Below are 19,005 nucleotides of genomic sequence, written 5' to 3'. Positions count from 1 at the left end.
AGATGGAGGGTAAACATAAGATACTATTCTTTTTTTCTTTTCATGGTAATCAAGAATATCAACTTTTAACAATGCCACTTCAAAATAAAAGGAATTAAATCTTTTTATATCTAATAAACAAAGGAGGGATAGGTATTCGGATCAATCATTTTATCAAATACGGTACTAATAGTATTTTGTAGTATTATTAATTAATTAAACCCTAACGAAATTTTGAGATGAAGCCTAAATGGGACCTGGCAAAGCATCTTGTCAGTCTTCAAGGTTCTATCACCCAATATAATTTATCCTAATCTCTACTAGTTTTTATTTATTCTACATAAATATTTTGTCAATTTATAACAAATGTTAACAATTGTATCTATCAATTTCATCTCAATTTTTTTTTTAAATTATCAATGTTATTAATATTCTTTCAGTATGTATCAATTTTATCATCCATATTTCACTCCAACGATCGTGACATGATGGATAGATGGTGACTTAATAATTTTGTTCCAAATATATTTCCATACTTCACTAGATATATAGTTAAATAACTCTATTTAGATAAAGAGGTATGATCAATTGTTAACTTTTTTAAGTTGTTAACTCTGCTAACTTATCAATGCATTGTATTAAAAATATAATACGATGACACTAAAATATCGACACATAATTTTATTGGTATTTCAATATACTTTGTTGACATTTTAATGTCACTTTATATTGATATTTTTAATACACTGATAAATTAGCAACTTAAAAAGTTAGCAATATAATACACCCTATTCTTAAAAATTTTTATATATTTATAATATTCTTATTCATTGTAATTAAGGATAGCTATATTTTTGGGACCATTGATACTTTGTAAAACGATCAAACAAAAATTTCCGCTCAATGCTCTACCAGTGATAAAATTACGGTTCCACCCCTACACAATAGAGAATGCTTGCTCCATTTATCACAACACAAGATTAGTTTAGAAGGGCAGAAATGGAACTCATCAACAATAGGCTTAAACAAGTTTAACTCATTCTGTACACATACTGATGGAAACTACACTCACTTGGTACTGAACTGACACAAACTCCGGTGAAACGTCGTCGGAGCTTGCCCGTTTTCTCGATCTCGATCGCACGGGGAAAACCAGTATACCTAAGATACGACTCTCCATGTACAACACGCGCTGCAACGGTTCTTCCTCCCAACCCGCGGCTTCTGAGGGGACGAGCTCGTGTGCGGCATAAACGACGCGAAACTGCAAACTAGAGACGAGCGTGCGCGGGGAAAATGCATCACGAAAGCATGCCTTGAGGCTTCAATTCAAATTGTGTCGACTCTGTCGATCATGTCCAACGCCTTGATCCGGTCGATGTCAAAATTAATGATTGGGACCGAGGAAGGTCTTCGAATCGGGAAGGGATCCCTCTCCCTCGTGGTTTCATGTGTCGGAGAATGGCTGTTGCTCTTCGTTAGCCGGTGGTGCTTGGAAAGACTGGTTCTTGATTTGCTGAATTCTTGGCTCTTGCTTATCCCGGGAGTCAGCTTCCGCTTGCTGACGTCTCGGAGCATCTCCTGGTCCTCGATCGACAGCGTTGAGGAGGGCGAGCTCGGTATCGGGCTCGATAGATGGAGCGTCTTCTGGTTTGGGGACCGGATCGGGGATTTGACGGGCGATTTGAGCCCACCGTTTGCGGCCCTTGATCGGCTAATGAGATGATGCAGCCATAGTACCAAATCAAGAATGTAAGCTTCCGTTTTCTCCTTGTCCGCGTGATAAAGGGTTTCGATACGGAGCAAATCCGTCTGGCCGGCTAGTTTGTTGTTCATCTCGGATCTGAATAACACGAGGTGTATATAGTCAAGCACGACGAAAGCATTTGAAATCTTCGAAAGATGAGCGTCGTTAGAGATGGCCTTACCCGGTATTCGCCCATTCGCCAACCCAACCAAAGCCGTGGTGAGCCCTGTTTCCGAACATGGCACATAGTCAACATACAGATCGAAAAACAAAATCAAAAAGGCTGTAAGGGTATGCAAGATGCTCTATTAGATGACAATTAAGGCCAATATCACTTTCTAGCCCTTATGTATCTGTGTTTTTTTACAAAACATCGTGCGTGTTTTAGGAAACGTGATACACGTTTCTACACGGACATCAGAGAGCTCGTCCTAGATTTGAAAATGAAGTCAATCTATTGGATTCAAATTGTGTCATTCCTGAAAGATTGAGACATTCGGGCTAAGAAGCGATATTTATTCTACAAACTAATGGCCGGTTAAGTTTCAAGAAATGACAATAGAGAATGTGGCCAGGAGAGCTATCAGTCAGTTTAACATGTAAATTAACCATGTAATCCTATACGTTCGTCTTAAAGACTCTCAACACAGCGTCAAATCCAAGGGAAAAAATTGGGACGCAGCGAAGTTTATTAAACGAGAGGAGCATGGTAGTTTTACTTTGTTGTATTGGTGGCCATAGGCACCAGCCATTGAAGAGTTTTCTCCATTTCTTCTTTGATTTGTGGGACAGAAAACTGCAGAAAGAATGAGAAGAATCACACAAATACGTGAAGATCACATGTAGGCATTCGGAACCAAACAATCATTGTTTCGAACCAAACAAGAAAAGAAGAAAAAATACCTCTTCTTTGAGTTGAAAAGATTGCAGTCTAGAACGCAAAGCACACTTTATAGTTGGTGGCAGTCCTTGGTATAGAGCGTCTCTCGTACTTGGTGGCACCGATCCTGATCTAGTGACCTGGATCGAAAATTGCAGGCGTAGTTCAAAATTAGGCACAAATTGAGTAAGAAGACAGATAGAACGATAGAAGCACCCGTTAAGAAAGAGGAGAACTAGAACAATAGAAGAAGAATAATGAACGGACTCACGAGTGTATCAATCTGCGTTATGATATTCGCATAATGCAGTGCAAGTCCAGCAGATCCTAACTTCTGATGGCGGTCTTTTGTCGGCTTGTATCCATCTTTAACAGTAATTCAATAAAACAAGTGTTATAAACACTAAACATAGATTTAAGGAAATATGTGAAATACACAAATTGAAGCTCAGAAAATGACAATACGACAACCCAAAACACACAGCAATTTTTTGAAAAAAATGAAAAGCATTTCAACGCATATATAATTTCGAGGTTTGTGCATTACCACTGGAACCAAATGCAGAATGGATCTCCAAATGTAGATAATGAACGATGTCCACGAGCTTCTCCATCACCTTAATTAACATAAATAAAGAATAAAGAAATCAGTTTGGTATGTGAAGAATGGTTGTAATGTCCAAAAATAGGACCATATTTGTTACATATAAGGCGAGTTGCTGAAAAAAGTAAGCTTTGTTTCTCGTGTATAGAATGCATTTTGAGCTCATATAAGAGAAAAGAGCCTGGAATTGCAACCTCCTCCAATATCTTGGACCATAGAGACTTCTTTTTCAAATTCTTCACATGCTTCTTTTGACTCTTCAGCTCTGCACGTAGAATCGCGAGGCTGTCGCCTTCATGGGGAAGGAGAACAATTTCAGAAGGAAAATACAGAAATAGAAGAAAAGCTAAATAGAAGGCTGTGATTAGTAGTAGAATACAGCAACAAGAACAACACAGCAGACTCAGAAAAACAATATCTAAATATTATGGATAAGGCAAAGAAAGAGCATAAGCATATCAACTTGACGAGACCATCAATGAGAAAACTTGCCATCTGTGATGTTGGAAACACTAATACCCAAACGGTTGTCATTTAAATTTGCAAAAAGGTCAACTAAGTTTTAAAATCAGGAAAAATCCACTTAATCTCTTCATTTTATATCTAAATTCCCATGTACACAATAAAACTACATTTTTGGGTCTTTCAAAGATGTAAGACATGATTTTAAATGAATCATAAATACCTCTGTGTGCAGCGTTTGAGTTATCCTCTTCTTGAGCTTTGCGCCGACAGTCTTGTTCGAATCTATCTAATGCATGCATTTCATGGTATAGTTCCTGCACAACACATTAGATTAGGTGATCATTTAGAAGCTCACAATACCACTACAATAGTCTGAATCTCTAATAAGTAATTCAGCAATTTCTCAGGTCTAATTTATGTCTACTGGGATGATGTTCTAACGGTCTGCTGTAAGTGTGCTGTTTATGAATCTATGTAAATGTACAAATACGATCAAGTAACATTTCTGTTGGGAAAAGCAAAACGACAAAACCGGAACATTCAGTGAAACATTTAAAATTTCAAATTAGTTGCAAAGAAAGAGATTTTACCGAGTGGAAACATAGATATAAAAACACAAATTTAGGATTACATCAACCAAATAAGATCCTAATTGGTTCAACAGAGACAGATATCTCTCTTTTATATCTAAAACGCAATACAGTACTTTGGTTCTCCTTTAACTCAAGGAAACATCACCGATAGATATCATATTTATGGGGATATTAGCTTCTTTTTAAGTTCAGAAGCCTTGACACATTTCATAAGAACGACTTTCAAGCCATAGTCTATCATAAATTTATTATCAACGATTCCACCACAATTAATCATCCAAATTCCAAAAGCAGACAAAAGGAAGTTTCATAGGCCGAGCACAAGATATTGTGTTAAAAGGGAGAAGTAAAAAGTAGAGTGACTGGCTGTGATAATATAACTTACAGCAGTGTTCTGAACCAACACCATCAAATACTGAATCACACTTTCCGCTTCTTCTTTCAATTGCTTGTGAGGTGTGAGTTCTGACTCCAACCTAAACGCGTAGAAATGAACTAAATATTATATTGAAACTCAGTTGTTGTTTAAACAAAGATACGAACAACAAACTGAGAAAGGGTATCTGCAGTTACTTCTCAAAGTAACGGTCCAAGTTGTGCCACTGAGGATCCTTGCACCGATTCCCAAAGCGAATGACCTCTCCAGAGAAAACTTTCAATTCATCCCTGATTATATTGAGAGAATTAGCACATTAGTGGAAAACATATCAGATAACTGTTTTTAATATTTACACCTCTTGTCGGCTGCAGCAATTCGTAATAGTTCATCCATATCCCTCGATGTTAGACGCTGTATACCCTCAGAAGGGAGCACCACCTCCTTCAGATGTCTTATATTCTCTTCCGCAAGTGAATTCATCAGATTGGCACCTTTAACAATGGTATTCGCCACTTCAAAAGCCAATATCGATATTTTGATTCCTTTTGTAGCTATCCCAGATGCAAAACCACTGCTAAGATTCAAATTAGTCATGCTACTACCAAGAGTATCCAACACATCAACTGCTTTCCCTAGGCCGGCGTGGCCTGCTCTGCCCAGAAGCGTACTCATTTCTGAAACCTGAGAGTAATACGAAAGATTTTAGTTATTTATCAGGTATTTTAAAGAATAAGCACACCATACACCTGACATGAACGCATAATATTTTCCATACACCATTGACAAGTACAACAATACCATAGAATGTAAATTCTTGATTCAAGTTTTGGCATGATAGAGCAAATATAATCAACAGATTGAACAAGATAACAAAGAGTTACAGTAACTATTTAAGCACATACCTTTGTCAATGCAACCTGCTTTGTTCTCGTTGATCTAGATTTATCAGATAACGCCCTAGACAACCGAGGTATTCCATCATTGATATCATCCATGCTTGTTCCATGTGGAGTAGAACTCAGCTCTGGAAAGGAGAATGGTTCCCTCGGTTGCTTATCCATAACTTCCACATCCCTCGGAATGTTCTCTTCTCGGATATCCAGTCCACGGGATTGATAAACTAGTCCATGGCCGTAACCGAAGCGGCCATTAACATGAGGAAGTGCACCACCCAGAGTAGTCTCATCAGTGGCCCTTCTCGAGCAAAGCCCACCCATTGTGTCCGTAGTAATTATAACCCTATTCGGCAGTAATCATCTAAGCAATCCTCAAACACAAATCAAAGCAAAACATCCCCCATCTCCCACTAGCCAACAGCTGAGGATACGCTACTTAAAACCAATTTCACAGTGAAAGTTCAGCCCCGAATTACACTCACTCCCAACGATATAGCCGGATTAAAAGCTCTCACGACTACAACCGGAACAAGCTCAAACTGCAAGAAATGGGAATACAGAGCAAAAGGTCACAACTTCAAGATCACTCAGCTAAGGAGGTAAAAGCTAAATTATTCAGGCAATGCACGAACCAGTAAAGCTATATAATCTCAGAACAACAAAAAAAATAATGTCCCACAAAATTTTTTTTAAAAAGTATTAGATGCAAGTCAAACAAATAAAGCCAATCATTAGCATACTCAAAACTAGAGCGTCTAAAGGCAAAACAAATGAAAAATCAAACCACAATTGAGAAATAAACCATATACAAGCATAAAAATCCAATCTTGAGCTCATCAAATCAAACCCAAGAAACCCTATAAGTAAAGAATCAAAGAAGAAAACAAGTATTTCCCACTTGTACAAATACAGGGCACTTTCCCAAGAGATAAAGGCAGATAAAGATGATGACTTGGATCTAACAGAAGAACAAAAAAAAGATTCTTGGCCGCGTCTCTTTCTACTCCACGATGAATCCAACGCATAAACAAGTCAGGCAAACAAAAGGTTGCAATGATGAATAAAAAAAATTGTAGAAATGGGGAAAAACAGAAGATGAATTACAATTGATTGTAGAATGAGTTGAAAATGAGCAGCTTGAAACCCAGGTAATCAAGATTGAACACAAAGGTGAAAGAAACGATTTTTATGGTGTCCCAATCTTCAAAGAGGTTGCTCTTGGTGGTGTGAAGTAGTGATACTGATTGCTGCGGAGTTTCTGCTACGAACCAAAATGACCCAAAATTCAAGATTGAAGAACTAGGTCAGGGAGTAGAGAAACCTCTCTCTCACACTCTCTCTCTCTCTGGTCAAAACTCAAAAATCAACAAGTTAAATTTGCATAGTTGTTGTTAGAGTAAAATTTCAGTCAAGAATAACTGCAAATTTCCAATTTTTACTCCCACAATTTTCTATCAAATATGGTGTTTATTTTTCTACACGTGATACTTTACTGTTCTTCAAGTTTTTTTATTACTGGTTTTATTGTTTTTAACATACAATTGGAATGTGTATTTACGCTATTTTATTAATTTATAAATAAAAATAATAGAGTGGTCAGTGTCTAAAGCTAAAAGTTTTATATTCGAGTCTATCCCGCTGCACCTTTTAAAAAGATGTTACTATAATTTAGATAGAGGTGAATATTTGAATTACTAGGCGATCATTGTCCGAGGTCAAATATCTCGTATTCGAGCTTATCGTGCAGCACTATTTGAAAATTTGTTATAAAGATGAATACTGAATATAAATAAAATACTAGTATATCTTAAAATTGATTGGATTGGTAAAATTTACTGAATTTTTGAGTAATTATTTTGCAAATTTCATTACATTTTTACTTAGAGAATTACCTTATGTTCTTTGTGTTGCCTTTTTTCTGCAAAATAAAATGGGATTAGAGATGACAGAGCATTTTTATGAGTGAAAAAGTTCAATTCTAAGTGTACATCAAAATTACAACATGATGTATAAAATGATTATTTCCTTTTGTTTATAGTCTACTTGTAATAGTATACTGTGATGCATTAATTTCATGATTGTATTAGACTTTCCTACGACAAAATAAAAGCAACCAAATAAAAGAAAAAGAATAAACTATCACAAAGTCTCTGTCTTAACCGAGAAGATGCCCACAAAAATTAAATCAAAGATCAAAATTTTTGACCCTTTCTTTGAGTTATTGACTTATTGCACGACCACTAAAAAGTCTAAAATCAAGAAAATGATCGATTATTGAGAATTTTAAGCCTTCAAATAACATAAAACAAACTTGATTTTCATAACTTTTAAGTATTATTTAAAATGGTTGATATTAACTCTTCGTTACCCCATTTACCCTATCGACTGATCTAGGTTGGGTTCGATAGGGTTGACCGACTTCCCAGTCAATTCGGAAATTTTGAGACAATGGCTTCGATTTAACGATATTTCACATCTGCATCGATCCTTTTTTGTTTATTTAGTAGTGTAATTTCATAATTCAGATTGCTACGAAAAGAAAAAAATGTTTCATTTGCCTAAACGGCGACAAGCGAAGGCAACAAGTCATCGACGACCTTCTTCAATTCGAATGGATCTATGGTGACTCGATAAGTGCAATCTAGCGCAACCAGTTAATGTGCACTTCATAAGTCATTTTTCAACTAAGAATTACTATATGTTTGGATTTTATTTGTTTATGGTCAATAAATTTTTTTCCAAAGGGCCTATGATTTTCAAATTGGGGCAACCTCGGATAACAACATTAAATTCCTCGAAAATTAAAGTGCAGAGATCTTATCATCTCATTCTCAAGAATCTCGAAATGGTGCCTCATATTTTTTCAAGATTCTATGCTTAATATTTTTGGCACATCAATCCATCACAATGGGAAGCACTAGAGATATTCCTATTCATGCCTAAAGTCATTGAACACCAATCTTTCTTGATTTGATGAACTACAAAATCTTGAATAGTTCTTCAAAGCTTAATAAAAAATAAAATTAATGTAATGATCAAGAAGTAGCATACAATGAACTGTGATTCAAGAATTCGATTAGAGTAACAAATATTTATATGAGGGAACAACTTTGTAGAAGGTTGTTAAATTGACGTAAAAGTATTAAATTTAAATAGCAAACATGTACCTTAAATAACAAAATAGTAGTATCAATCTTTATCGAATTGGCAAGGTCTTGTTGTTGAGCTTACTGTGATGACAAAAACAAAATGAAATTAAACCATGATATATTGACAAATTAGAAGTACAAACATAAAAGAATTATGAATTAATTCTAGAAGAGAGAAAGGGAGAGAACCGTGATATGATAGTTAATTGGTTAATACAAATATTTCAAGAAATAAGGCTGAAAGTTTGAGTAAAAGTATCACCAATATAACTGTGAATTATTGAAAATACATTTCCTAAAGAAAGAGAGATGCAAAAAAACAAAATAAAGTGACCAGTAAAATGGACTTTTTAGAACCACGAGTAGTGCTTGAATCCTCTCTTTTGGTGAGAATTGATATAAGAACTGTCTTTATATACACATTCAAATAGGAAATGCCGTATAATTTACAAATTTAATTTTCATCAGATTGAATAAATCTCCAATTTCGTAAGGAAATAAAATTAGATTGGTATGCATTTTATAATATACATAATATAGTATTATGTATTACCCTCATATTTTATTTGTATATTTGATATTGTTTATGAGATTTCAATTCAAATGAGAATTAACAGGATTTGCATAGTGGTGCAGCCATGATCGCCAAAAGAGAGACAGTTGCTTAATTTGGAGGTCTTTACTTAACAAAATCAGTCTTTCAAGAATATTTTTTTCTAACGCCATCAAATTATCAAATACTCCGTATTGTTGTTATTTATATTAACCATTAATGTAAATTTTATTTTTATGTATTAATTTTATAATAAAATATGAATAAAATGAGAATTCTATTTTTATATATTAATTTTATAATAAATATGAATAAAATGAGTTAGTATAATACCATGCATGATGTATTCAAAGAAATAGAAAAATAAAATGAAACATTTAATATGAGACATTTTAAAATCTGAAAGTGTAACAAATAAGACAATTTTTTTTTTAAACAACGTTCATTTTGACTATATAAAATATAGTGGTACTTTTTGCTAAAAGTAGTGTGTCAAGTGTATAGAGAATAGAGCAGGAGAGGTGAAGACAAAACAAAATAATAAGACATGATTTTTTTACCAAAAAAAAATGACTCAATTATCTTGGAACTTTCCAAAACTGAAAAATGACTCACTAACATGAAACAAACGTGTTGAAATTAAAAATAAATTGTAATTAGTTGTTATTGTTTTTCTTTTATTGGATAATGTTTAGCATTTTATTAGTTAGTGTTAGCTTTCTCCAAAGCCTATATATTAGGCCTTTATTGTATTTTGCAGTGTAATTTTGACTAAAAATGTAGTCCATTAATGAATTTTTCGTTTCTTTCCCGCTCGACAGTTTTCCCCAATTTAACAATTTATTCATCCTCCATTGGTGGAGGTTTCTTCATCCAATTTCTTCTATATTTTCAACAGGAGGGAGTGCCGCCAAACTTCAATTTATTCAAATACTTCATCCGTCCTCAAAGAATATGCACTTTAGGTTTCAACACGGTTTTTAATGTAAAATTGGTAAAGAAAGAGAGAGATAGAGAGAAAAATAATTAAAGTATTGTGAGTGGAGAATGAGTCTCACCTCTTTAGAGAGAAATGGCATTCCAAAATTAGAAAGTGCATATTCTTGTGGGACGAACTAAAAAGGAAAGAATGCATATTCGTATGGGATGGGGGAGTATCAAATATTTTACTTATCACAATAAAGAAAAGAATACAATAGATGCCTTTTGAATTAAAATACTTTTTAAGGACCCGACCCGAGTGGACTAGGTGTGTGAGACACCCGGTCTGGGTGGTGGTGCTATCTTCTCGGGGTCTATTGACCCGACCGGGTGGGATGGACTTGGCATTCACTTGCTTGGAGTTCCTGAAACCCATTCTCCGATCCTTCTTTTATTCTTGCAGTTATGCACAGAGATTAAGTTAACTTATATTAATGATTTCACTGTCTTAAATGAGTTTTATCATAGAGTTCTCAATCTATGCACACATCTTAATTGAATTTAGAGGATAAAAATTACTAAAAAACAATACTCCGTGTTTTCTTATACTCAGTGTTTTCTCAATCCATTCCTGCTTCTTTGACAACGATAACCTCCAAAAACCCTGTTCTTGAATCTTGATTGGCGTGAAGTGCTTGGCTTTGTGAAGGTTAATTGAGTTCGCCATGGCTGACCCGGACCCCGACGATAGATGGTGCAGGTTCGATATCTTTTTCATTTTTAGATTTGAATAGATGGCCTTTGATTGAATTCTGAAGTCTCTCGTAAACTTAAAAATTGATCATAATATCATTTATGGTTGTTTATGATTTAATATGACCCACAAAATCGATAACGACATAGCTAAACCGTAAATCCTAAACTGAAATGTCAATTAAATAAATAAAAGGATATGGTCTTGATTATAAAAATTTAAAAATAATAATAAAAAAAAATACTAAGTACTTCACATCCATCTCATTTTATTAGTTATACATTCGTAACGATGTCGTATATATAATACTCCAATTTCAAATTAGCCACATTACTGAAAAATCAATACTGACAACAAAGTGTATTATATTGATGATCAAAATTTATGTTTATAGAAAACTCTAGAATTAGGAAATTTTTATGTTAATAGAAAATTCTGAAATTGGGCAAAAAGTTTGTGATATTAGTAATCAATTATTTACCGTACATAACTTTATTTTAGCCATACAGTTCTGATTTTGACAATAAATTTTAAATTTCATGAAAAAAAAAATAAAAAATCGAGCGAAAGATTTTATTATTCGAAATCAATTACCCAATCTAAAGTAATTGCGAAACACCTAAAACCCTAAACCCAAAAGACTGATGAATTTCCTCTCCGGCGCTAGCTCCTTCCATCTCCGCCGCTACCGCCGTCGCCACATCCTCCAACTCCGCACCCTATACGACGGCGTATCCGCCTTGAAATGGCCTCGAGACCGCGGCCTCGACCACGCAGTGGAGCGCGACAAGCTCCTCAAGCCCCTCCTCAATCTTAAAAACCTCATCATTTCCGAGCCCTCGAAATCGATTCCGCTCACGCTCATTACCAAATCGAAGGAAGCCCTAGGAATCCCATTTCGCCCAATTGAATTCATCCGGAAATATCCTTCAATTTTCGAGGAATTCCAGCCGGGCTCCCTCAACATCCAGCCCCACATCAAGCTAACCCCTAATGTGATTTCTCTCAGCTCCGAGGAAACATTGCTTCACCAAAGTGTTGATTACAAGCAAGACGCCGCGAGCCGCCTCTTCAAGCTGTTGATGGTGAGTAGGATTAATAAAATTCCGATCTTTGTGTTGGAGCGTTTGAAATGGGAGCTGGGTTTGCCTCTAGACTATGAGAAGGCTTTGATTCCCGAGTTTCCGGATTACTTTAGGGTGATTGGTGGGGATGGTGATGGTGATTTGGGGGAAAATGAGAAAGTGCTTGAATTGGTATGTTGGTGTGATGAGTTTGCTGTATCTGAATTAGAGAAAAAGAGGGGAAAGAGCGGAAAGATTGAGTTTTTGCTGCAGTTTTCAAAGGAGTTTGAGATGGATAAGAAGTATAAGAAGTGGTTGGATGAGTGGCAGAAGTTGCCGTATGTATCGCCCTATCAGAATTCGATGCATTTGGGGTCGAAGACCGATGAGTCGGATAAATGGGTGGTGGCAGTTTTACATGAGGTGCTTAATCTGTTTGTTGGGAAGAAGGCGGAGAAGGAGAGTCTGCTTTATTTGGGAGAGTATATGGGGTTGAGGCCGAGCTTCAAGCGTGCGTTTTTGGAGCATCCGGGGATTTTTTATGTGTCGAGTAAGATTGGGACGCACACTGTGGTTTTAAGGGAGGCTTATAAGAGGGGGATGTTGATTGAGAGACATCCTTTGATGGGTATGAGGTCGAAGTATATTCAGCTGATGAATGTAGTGAAGGATGATGATAAAGCGAAGAATGCACAGAAAAAGAGTGGTGCTGATGTTAAGAAAAGTGAAGTGGGGGATGCGGAGGGAGTGGGGGAAGATGGTGATGTAACTTATGATGAGAGTGATGATGATGACGATGTTGGAAATGCGGGTAAAAGAGGGAGGCAAGAAGTTGAGGGAAGAGTCTCGGAAAGGAGGAATACTAGAGATGCTGTTAGGACAGCAGGTAGTGACGATGAGGAAATTGTGTTGGAAAGTTCAACAAGGTCTTCTCGGAGAAGAAATGCTCGTGGTGGTGAAATGCGTGACTCCTCCTCTGACGATGAGAGTGATGAATGTGAAGAGGGTGATGTGGTTGTAACCAGAGTGAGTCATGAAAGGAAGGGTAGAGATTTCGAAAGAAGGGATGCTGGAAGTGGTGGAAGGAGGTATAACGGAAGAGGCAGTGAAGAAAATGTGTCGAGAAGGTCGACTAGGAGAACAAATGGCCGAGATGGTGATGATAATGAGAGAAATGGGACCAATAGAGGGAGGCATGAAATGAATTGTAGAGATTTCGAAAGGAGGAACACTAGAGGTGAGGGAAGGAGGACAAATGGAAGAGGCGCGGAAGAGAATATGTCAAAATTTTCAACAAGGTCTTTCAGGAGAACAGATTCTCGAGATGATGATTCTAATACTCGCAGAAGGTTTACAAGGAAATCAAATTTCTCGGAGAATAGGACTCGTTCTGAAACAGGGCGGAGATCCACATAGCGGAAACTCAAACTGAGCAACATCATGTATTTGGTTTGCTTTTGCATTACAGTTTATGATTATTCTTGTTGGCTTGAAGCAAAACAGTTGTTATTAGTTCTTGTGTTGTTTTTACGCATTTATGTGGGCTGCGGGATGACGAATAATTTGATATCAACTACTTCATTCAATCTAACAGAGGAAACCAATTGCTTATTGTTTCTGTGCTAATTGTGCATATATAGTTCTGTCTTGGTTGATTCATGTATGTGTAGAAGATTAGAAATTGAACCATAATCCATAATGTATTCCTTAGGTTTATCATTTCTTCAGTTTCTTGGATCTTTTTGACTTGCATTTCACAGCATAGGAACAGAGTTCTCTAGAGATTGGTTAAGCCTTAGCTGCAGTTTCATTGTTGAATCTTGTGTGTATTTCCTTGCACATTTGGATTTTGGCATTATAAACTGCATGTTTGATGTTGACACAGGTTACTTGGTTAGAAGCTCTTGGGATGGAATCATGGAATTGAGATCAAATACTAAACTAGTTATGATAAAAAAGATAAATTATTGGGTCACCAAAAATCTCCATGTTTAAGACTAGTTATGATTAATCTACACAAGCTGCAAGCAAACCCCTATTCAAATTGATCAGTCAGTTGAGTACAAAGTGAACGCATCTCTAGCCTGGAAACGGAGCTAAAGGCATTTCTACAGGGACTAAACATGCCAATTCAGAATCTCATACATTTCCAGGGAAGGGAATAAGATAGCGGACCATCTTGTGAAGCTCGGAAGCAGAGAGGACCATCGGATCATGTTCGATCAAGAAACTGCCCCACCTTGCATTAAGGCTTTGGCTCTCATGGATAGACTCGGATTACCAAACTTCGGATTCAATAATGAAGAGGACACCACTGAAGCTTAACAAGAAAGGGCAAGAGTACATGGGTGCCGAGCTCTCGCGCCAGACCCTGTCCCCTCTTTACTCGAATGAGCTCTCACCGGGTATTAGGACAAGGGAAGGACTCCTCGGAAATCATGTCAAAGAGATCAAAACGTAGCAGGTCATAGGCTTGGATCTAGGGCCTATTTATGTTGAATTGGAAGTGACTAATTTCTCTCAATAAATTGCATATAATGATAGTACTCTCTCCGTCTCAGTTTAAGAGTCATGTTTTGCCATTTCCGCCCATCCCAGTTTAAGAGTCCATTTAGATTTACTATATTTGGACATAAAATTTAATCTCATTGTTGATGAAATTTACACTCAAATGCCATTACTTTCATAAAAGTAAAACAAAACAAAATCTTAAACATACAAAAAGTCAAAAGAGTCATCTGCTCAATATGGAATCCATTTCACGAAATTATTATAGTGATCATGCATATAAATGTCGATGATATAGATATCGATATAGATAATAGATTACGACTTTGTTGATATCTCTTTAAAGTCAAAAGAGTCATCTACTCAATATGGAATCTCATTGCTGCATAACAAATGTGAGCGTGTGTGAGCGACTAATACCACGTAGGCTAATTTCCATGATTTTAGATGTTGTTACAAACCCACAATTATCTTTCATTTATTTCCATTTCATCAATATCGTCATTTATTTTCTTTTTTATCTCCTTTTTCCTTTATTTACTTTTCGTATCCTTTCTTATAGTATATACATCATAAATGCATAATACATGTGTTTCCCTAGGTTTTTATTATAATTTTCATATATGCTTGTTTGAGGTTATTTTTTTTAGCCTTTGTTCATATATGTTTGGAAATGCTTATACAACTTACACTTTTTTTTTCTACTTTGTTTATATCATTGTACTTGATTCACTTTTTTACATAGTAGTAGTATGTAATAATTTGATTCTTCGTATTTTAATTGTCTCTTGATTAAATCTATGTTTTTTTAGTCGTCTCTTGATTAAAATCTATCTCTATGCTTTTAATTTTACCAATTAAAAACCTTGCTTATCATAAAATTCTCATTTTTTTTATTCTTTTACACTATTTTATCATCAAAAGTAGAGAGTAATAGAAAAGAAAGCTAGTATTTTACTTTTTTCAGAAACTAACAATGAAATAGTGTAATTTAGGCGAAAAGAGAGAATATTAATAAGAAGTATTGACATTGTGGTAGAAAAGCTTATTTACAATAAGAACAAGAGGCATAAAATCGGAAAAAGAAAAGATAAAAAAGAAATTTAATGATATTGATGACTTGGAAAATAATGTACGACAATTGATTTTCTGTTAACAAGCATCTAAAATTAAGGATAATTGGCTTTCTGTTAACAAACATCTAAAATTAAGAAAATTAGCCAGTGTCGCTCACAAACGCTCATAATTGTTGTGCAGCAGATCTTTTCTCTCTCTTTAAATATATAAAGTACTAATATTTGATTTATCCTTATAGATTCTTTTGTAACCGATAAAAAAAGATTTGGTATTATCCTTTATATGCACAACACAAATAAATTAAAGGTATAGGATTGTGGAGTCAACTAACAATGGTGAAAAAGCTACGGAGGCGACTCGACACGGTAAAAATCTATCATTATTGATTGTTATTTGTACGTAACGCTTTAATGATTTTGATGAAATTATGTTCTAGATTTGATACAATAAGCATAACAAAAATACTACTACAATCTTGATCTAAATCCTTGTAATTAACTGAATCACTTTCAGGGTGATCGAATTAGTATGCTTCCCGATGATGTATTAGTGTTGATACTATCTTCGTTGAGCTTGAAAGAAGCTACAGCGACTAGCATACTTTCCTCTCGATGGAAGAACTTGTGGAACTTAACACCCAAACTAGATCTAGATCTCGATTGGACAGCAATACTAAACAAGCGGAGAAATTATGACATGAACAACATGAACAACTTGAGTTGCGAGTATGTTAGATGGGTTGATCGCCTACTCACCACGCTCCCGAAATCTTCCACCACTAATCTTGTCAGATTCAGAGTGTTGTTTGAGTTAACTTCATTTTTCACGGTATATATCGATGATTGGGTTAGTTACGCCGTGAGTAGAAAGGTTGAGCATCTTGAATTGATTTTGGACGCGTGCTTACCAAGAGAGTATTACTCTTTCCCTTACAAAAAAGGGAATTTCCCCGAAAATCTGAGGTGGCTGAAGAAGCTTAGTTTGCATTGTGTGAATGTGAGTGGTGAGACTGTGGAGTTTTTGTTGAGGAAATGTCGTCTTCTCGAGCAACTGTCCCTGTCCCAGTGTGGAAAGGGGCTTTCGTCTCTGGAGATTGTTAGGACCTCGCCAGTGTTCAAATGCCTAGAAATTAGCCAGTGTTATAGTCTGAACTCAGTTGTGGTTCGTGAATCGAAGGTTGTCTGCATCAAGTACGCTGGTGTGGGTGAACCACGTTGTCGTTTCAAGCTCGTCGATGTTCCTCTCTTTTCTCAGCTCTGGATTCAAGCGGAGGCATATACGCGGTTGTCTTATATTATTAACATCACAGACATTATAAACATGTTTGATGATGTGCTTCCACAACTACACATGCTCAAGATATACACTAAGTCCAAAATTTCCCTCTATGTAATATAAACTTCTACTAATTGGTTTGATTTTCAATAAATTAGCTGGATTAGTATTATATGTTTATTAATATGATATACATATCATGTACAGGACAATTTGCACAAGATGATGCCTAATCTTAAGGAATTGGTGGTGGTGGTTGGGAGTGATTACGGTGACAAGTATTCTCTCGTGCCAATAATACGTTGGTTCAGTGTGGCTCCTTGCTTGCAAAGATTTGTTCTAGAGGTACGTATCTATTCATTTTCCAAGTGCAAATTGACTAAAAAACCATAAAATTTAATTTGATCAAATTCTAATCAATTGCGTAGCTTTTAAAATTGACCAATTATATATCATAACTTTTACATTTTCATTAATTGTAAAATATTTGGACGAAATTATGCATGATGTTCCAAGTGGTCGTGAAATAAAGGTGGCTGGTCTTATTTTGGTCTCAAACAATCAATGAGAATTATAAGAATGTCAAAGTTATGATATTATGAGTTCTACAACATACAAAATATTGTCCAAATTTCTGCCATCAGATAATATTGTCCAAATTTCTGCCATCAGATAATTAAGAAAAATGTCTAGTTGACCATTGTTTAAAGTTATAGGGGATTAACTAGAATTTGACATGATTTTTTCGGCCATTTGCCTTTTACAATATCTTATAACTTATTCTTTGTAGTTATATAATGGTAATGGATAAAATGATTAATTTGTTAAGTAATGATTATATAGGCGCCACACCAAGAGAAGATCAAAGAAGAAAAGAAGGTGTCGAGGGCTCCTAAAGTGTTTTCTATTGATTGCTTGCTTAATGGTAGTGATTTGGAAGTTTGGGATATTAACAGAAGAAACGAAGTTCAGAGAGCTTATTCTCACATCAAGGAAGTAAAATTTGTTGGGTATCGTGGTGTGTATAATCATATTCAAATGATTTCACTGTTGGCGCACCAAGGTTCTGCACTAGAGAAGATAATTGTGGATACACGATCTTTCGAACTTCACGAGAATATGCCGTGGGATCGCATTTCTCGAAACCAAAACGAGGATGAAATAATTGCAAGGAAGCGTGCAAAGAGCGAACTTAAACATGTTACTTCAGGAATAAATGTCAGCATACTCTAGACTAGACTAAGGGCTTGTGAATTATGATTATCTCAAAACATCAAATTTATATCACGGGAAGCTTGAAAAGATCAAGCAAAAAATAACTATATGCCCCGATGTTGGTCAATAGCATCGCTTCATTTTGACATAAAATAAGAAATCTATCACTTGTTCCATTAGTGTCTATGATTTCCTAAATATATTCATTATAATTATTACTAAAGCGCCAATAAATAATCCAAAATATTCTATAAGCAATTCAATATACCTTATGTAAAATCAGCACACGTGTTATCTTTTAAGGGTGTTGTTTGTATTGAACTGATTTTCCATTTGATTGTGTTATTAAAAGATACATTTTACACTCTTATTTATAGGACAAGATCATTGAATATGCCTAGGAACTTATGAACTAGGAACTCTACCATATTAATGATATATTCCCTTGAGTCCCTAAAATACTCTTTCCCATAATCTTGAGACTATCATATTTCCTTTCCAACACTCCCCCTCAAGTTAAGTAATGGGATTCCCGATGCTTAACTTGCCAAGTACATTTGCAAAGTTCTTCGTGCCCACAGCCTTGGTTAAGATATCAGCTAGCTGATCTCCAGATCGAATGAATGGAAATGCAACTATCCCAGCCTCAATGTTTTCTTTGATGAAATGTCGATCAACCTCCACGTGTTTTGTTCTGTCATGTTGGACTGGATTCTCTGAGATACTAATTGCAGCTTTGTTGTCACAAAAGAGTTGGCAAGTTTTTGGAGACAACAGGCCTAACTCGTTCATGACCCTTCTCAACCATAAAACTTCAGTCAGTCCACTTTTAATTCCCCTGAATTCAGCTTCTGCACTAGATAATGCCACGACCTTTTGTTTCTTGCTCTTCCACGACACTAGATTTCCACCAACAAATGTAAAGTATCCCGCGGTAGATCTTCTG

The 19,005-nt window shown here is 35.7% G+C and overlaps 3 protein-coding genes across 5 annotated transcripts; 2 read left to right on the top strand and 1 right to left on the bottom strand.

Annotated features, from left to right (window-relative positions):
- Positions 1-923: 923 nt before the first annotated feature.
- LOC125207648 (protein PSK SIMULATOR 1-like) lies at positions 924-6,898 on the bottom strand. The gene is made up of 13 exons (XM_048107080.1): positions 6,648-6,898; positions 5,550-6,082; positions 5,003-5,328; positions 4,842-4,934; positions 4,654-4,744; positions 3,896-3,989; positions 3,405-3,502; positions 3,154-3,223; positions 2,878-2,972; positions 2,630-2,746; positions 2,446-2,522; positions 1,908-1,952; positions 924-1,822 (listed from the first exon to the last, which is right to left on the bottom strand). Exons 2-13 carry the CDS (start codon positions 5,862-5,864, stop codon positions 1,309-1,311), a joined length of 1,935 nt encoding a protein of 644 aa, XP_047963037.1. The 5' UTR covers positions 5,865-6,082; positions 6,648-6,898; the 3' UTR covers positions 924-1,308.
- A 4,622-nt stretch (positions 6,899-11,520) lies between these two features.
- LOC125208441 (protein WHAT'S THIS FACTOR 9, mitochondrial) lies at positions 11,521-14,524 on the top strand. 3 transcript variants are annotated; one of them, XM_048108056.1, is made up of 2 exons: positions 11,521-13,426; positions 14,138-14,524. In XM_048108056.1, the coding sequence occupies exon 1, from the start codon at positions 11,565-11,567 to the stop codon at positions 13,398-13,400; it is 1,836 nt and encodes a 611-aa protein (XP_047964013.1). In that variant the 5' UTR covers positions 11,521-11,564; the 3' UTR covers positions 13,401-13,426; positions 14,138-14,524. The 3 variants fall into 3 exon arrangements, with proteins under 3 accessions (XP_047964013.1, XP_047964011.1, XP_047964014.1); XM_048108054.1 differs by having other exon boundaries at positions 14,099-14,524; XM_048108057.1 differs by lacking the exon at positions 14,138-14,524 and adding an exon at positions 13,870-14,068.
- LOC125206702 (F-box/LRR-repeat protein At3g03360-like) lies at positions 14,284-18,077 on the top strand. The gene is made up of 4 exons (XM_048105942.1): positions 14,284-14,424; positions 16,083-16,958; positions 17,052-17,189; positions 17,688-18,077. Exons 1-4 carry the CDS (start codon positions 14,284-14,286, stop codon positions 18,075-18,077), a joined length of 1,545 nt encoding a protein of 514 aa, XP_047961899.1.
- Positions 18,078-19,005: the final 928 nt, after the last annotated feature.

The sequence above is a fragment of the Salvia hispanica genome, chromosome 2 (genome assembly GCF_023119035.1).
Source record: "Salvia hispanica cultivar TCC Black 2014 chromosome 2, UniMelb_Shisp_WGS_1.0, whole genome shotgun sequence".
Taxonomy (NCBI): Eukaryota; Viridiplantae; Streptophyta; class Magnoliopsida; order Lamiales; family Lamiaceae; genus Salvia; species Salvia hispanica.
Note: the sequence above shows the minus strand (reverse complement) of the source record. Positions and strands in the feature narration are given on the sequence as shown.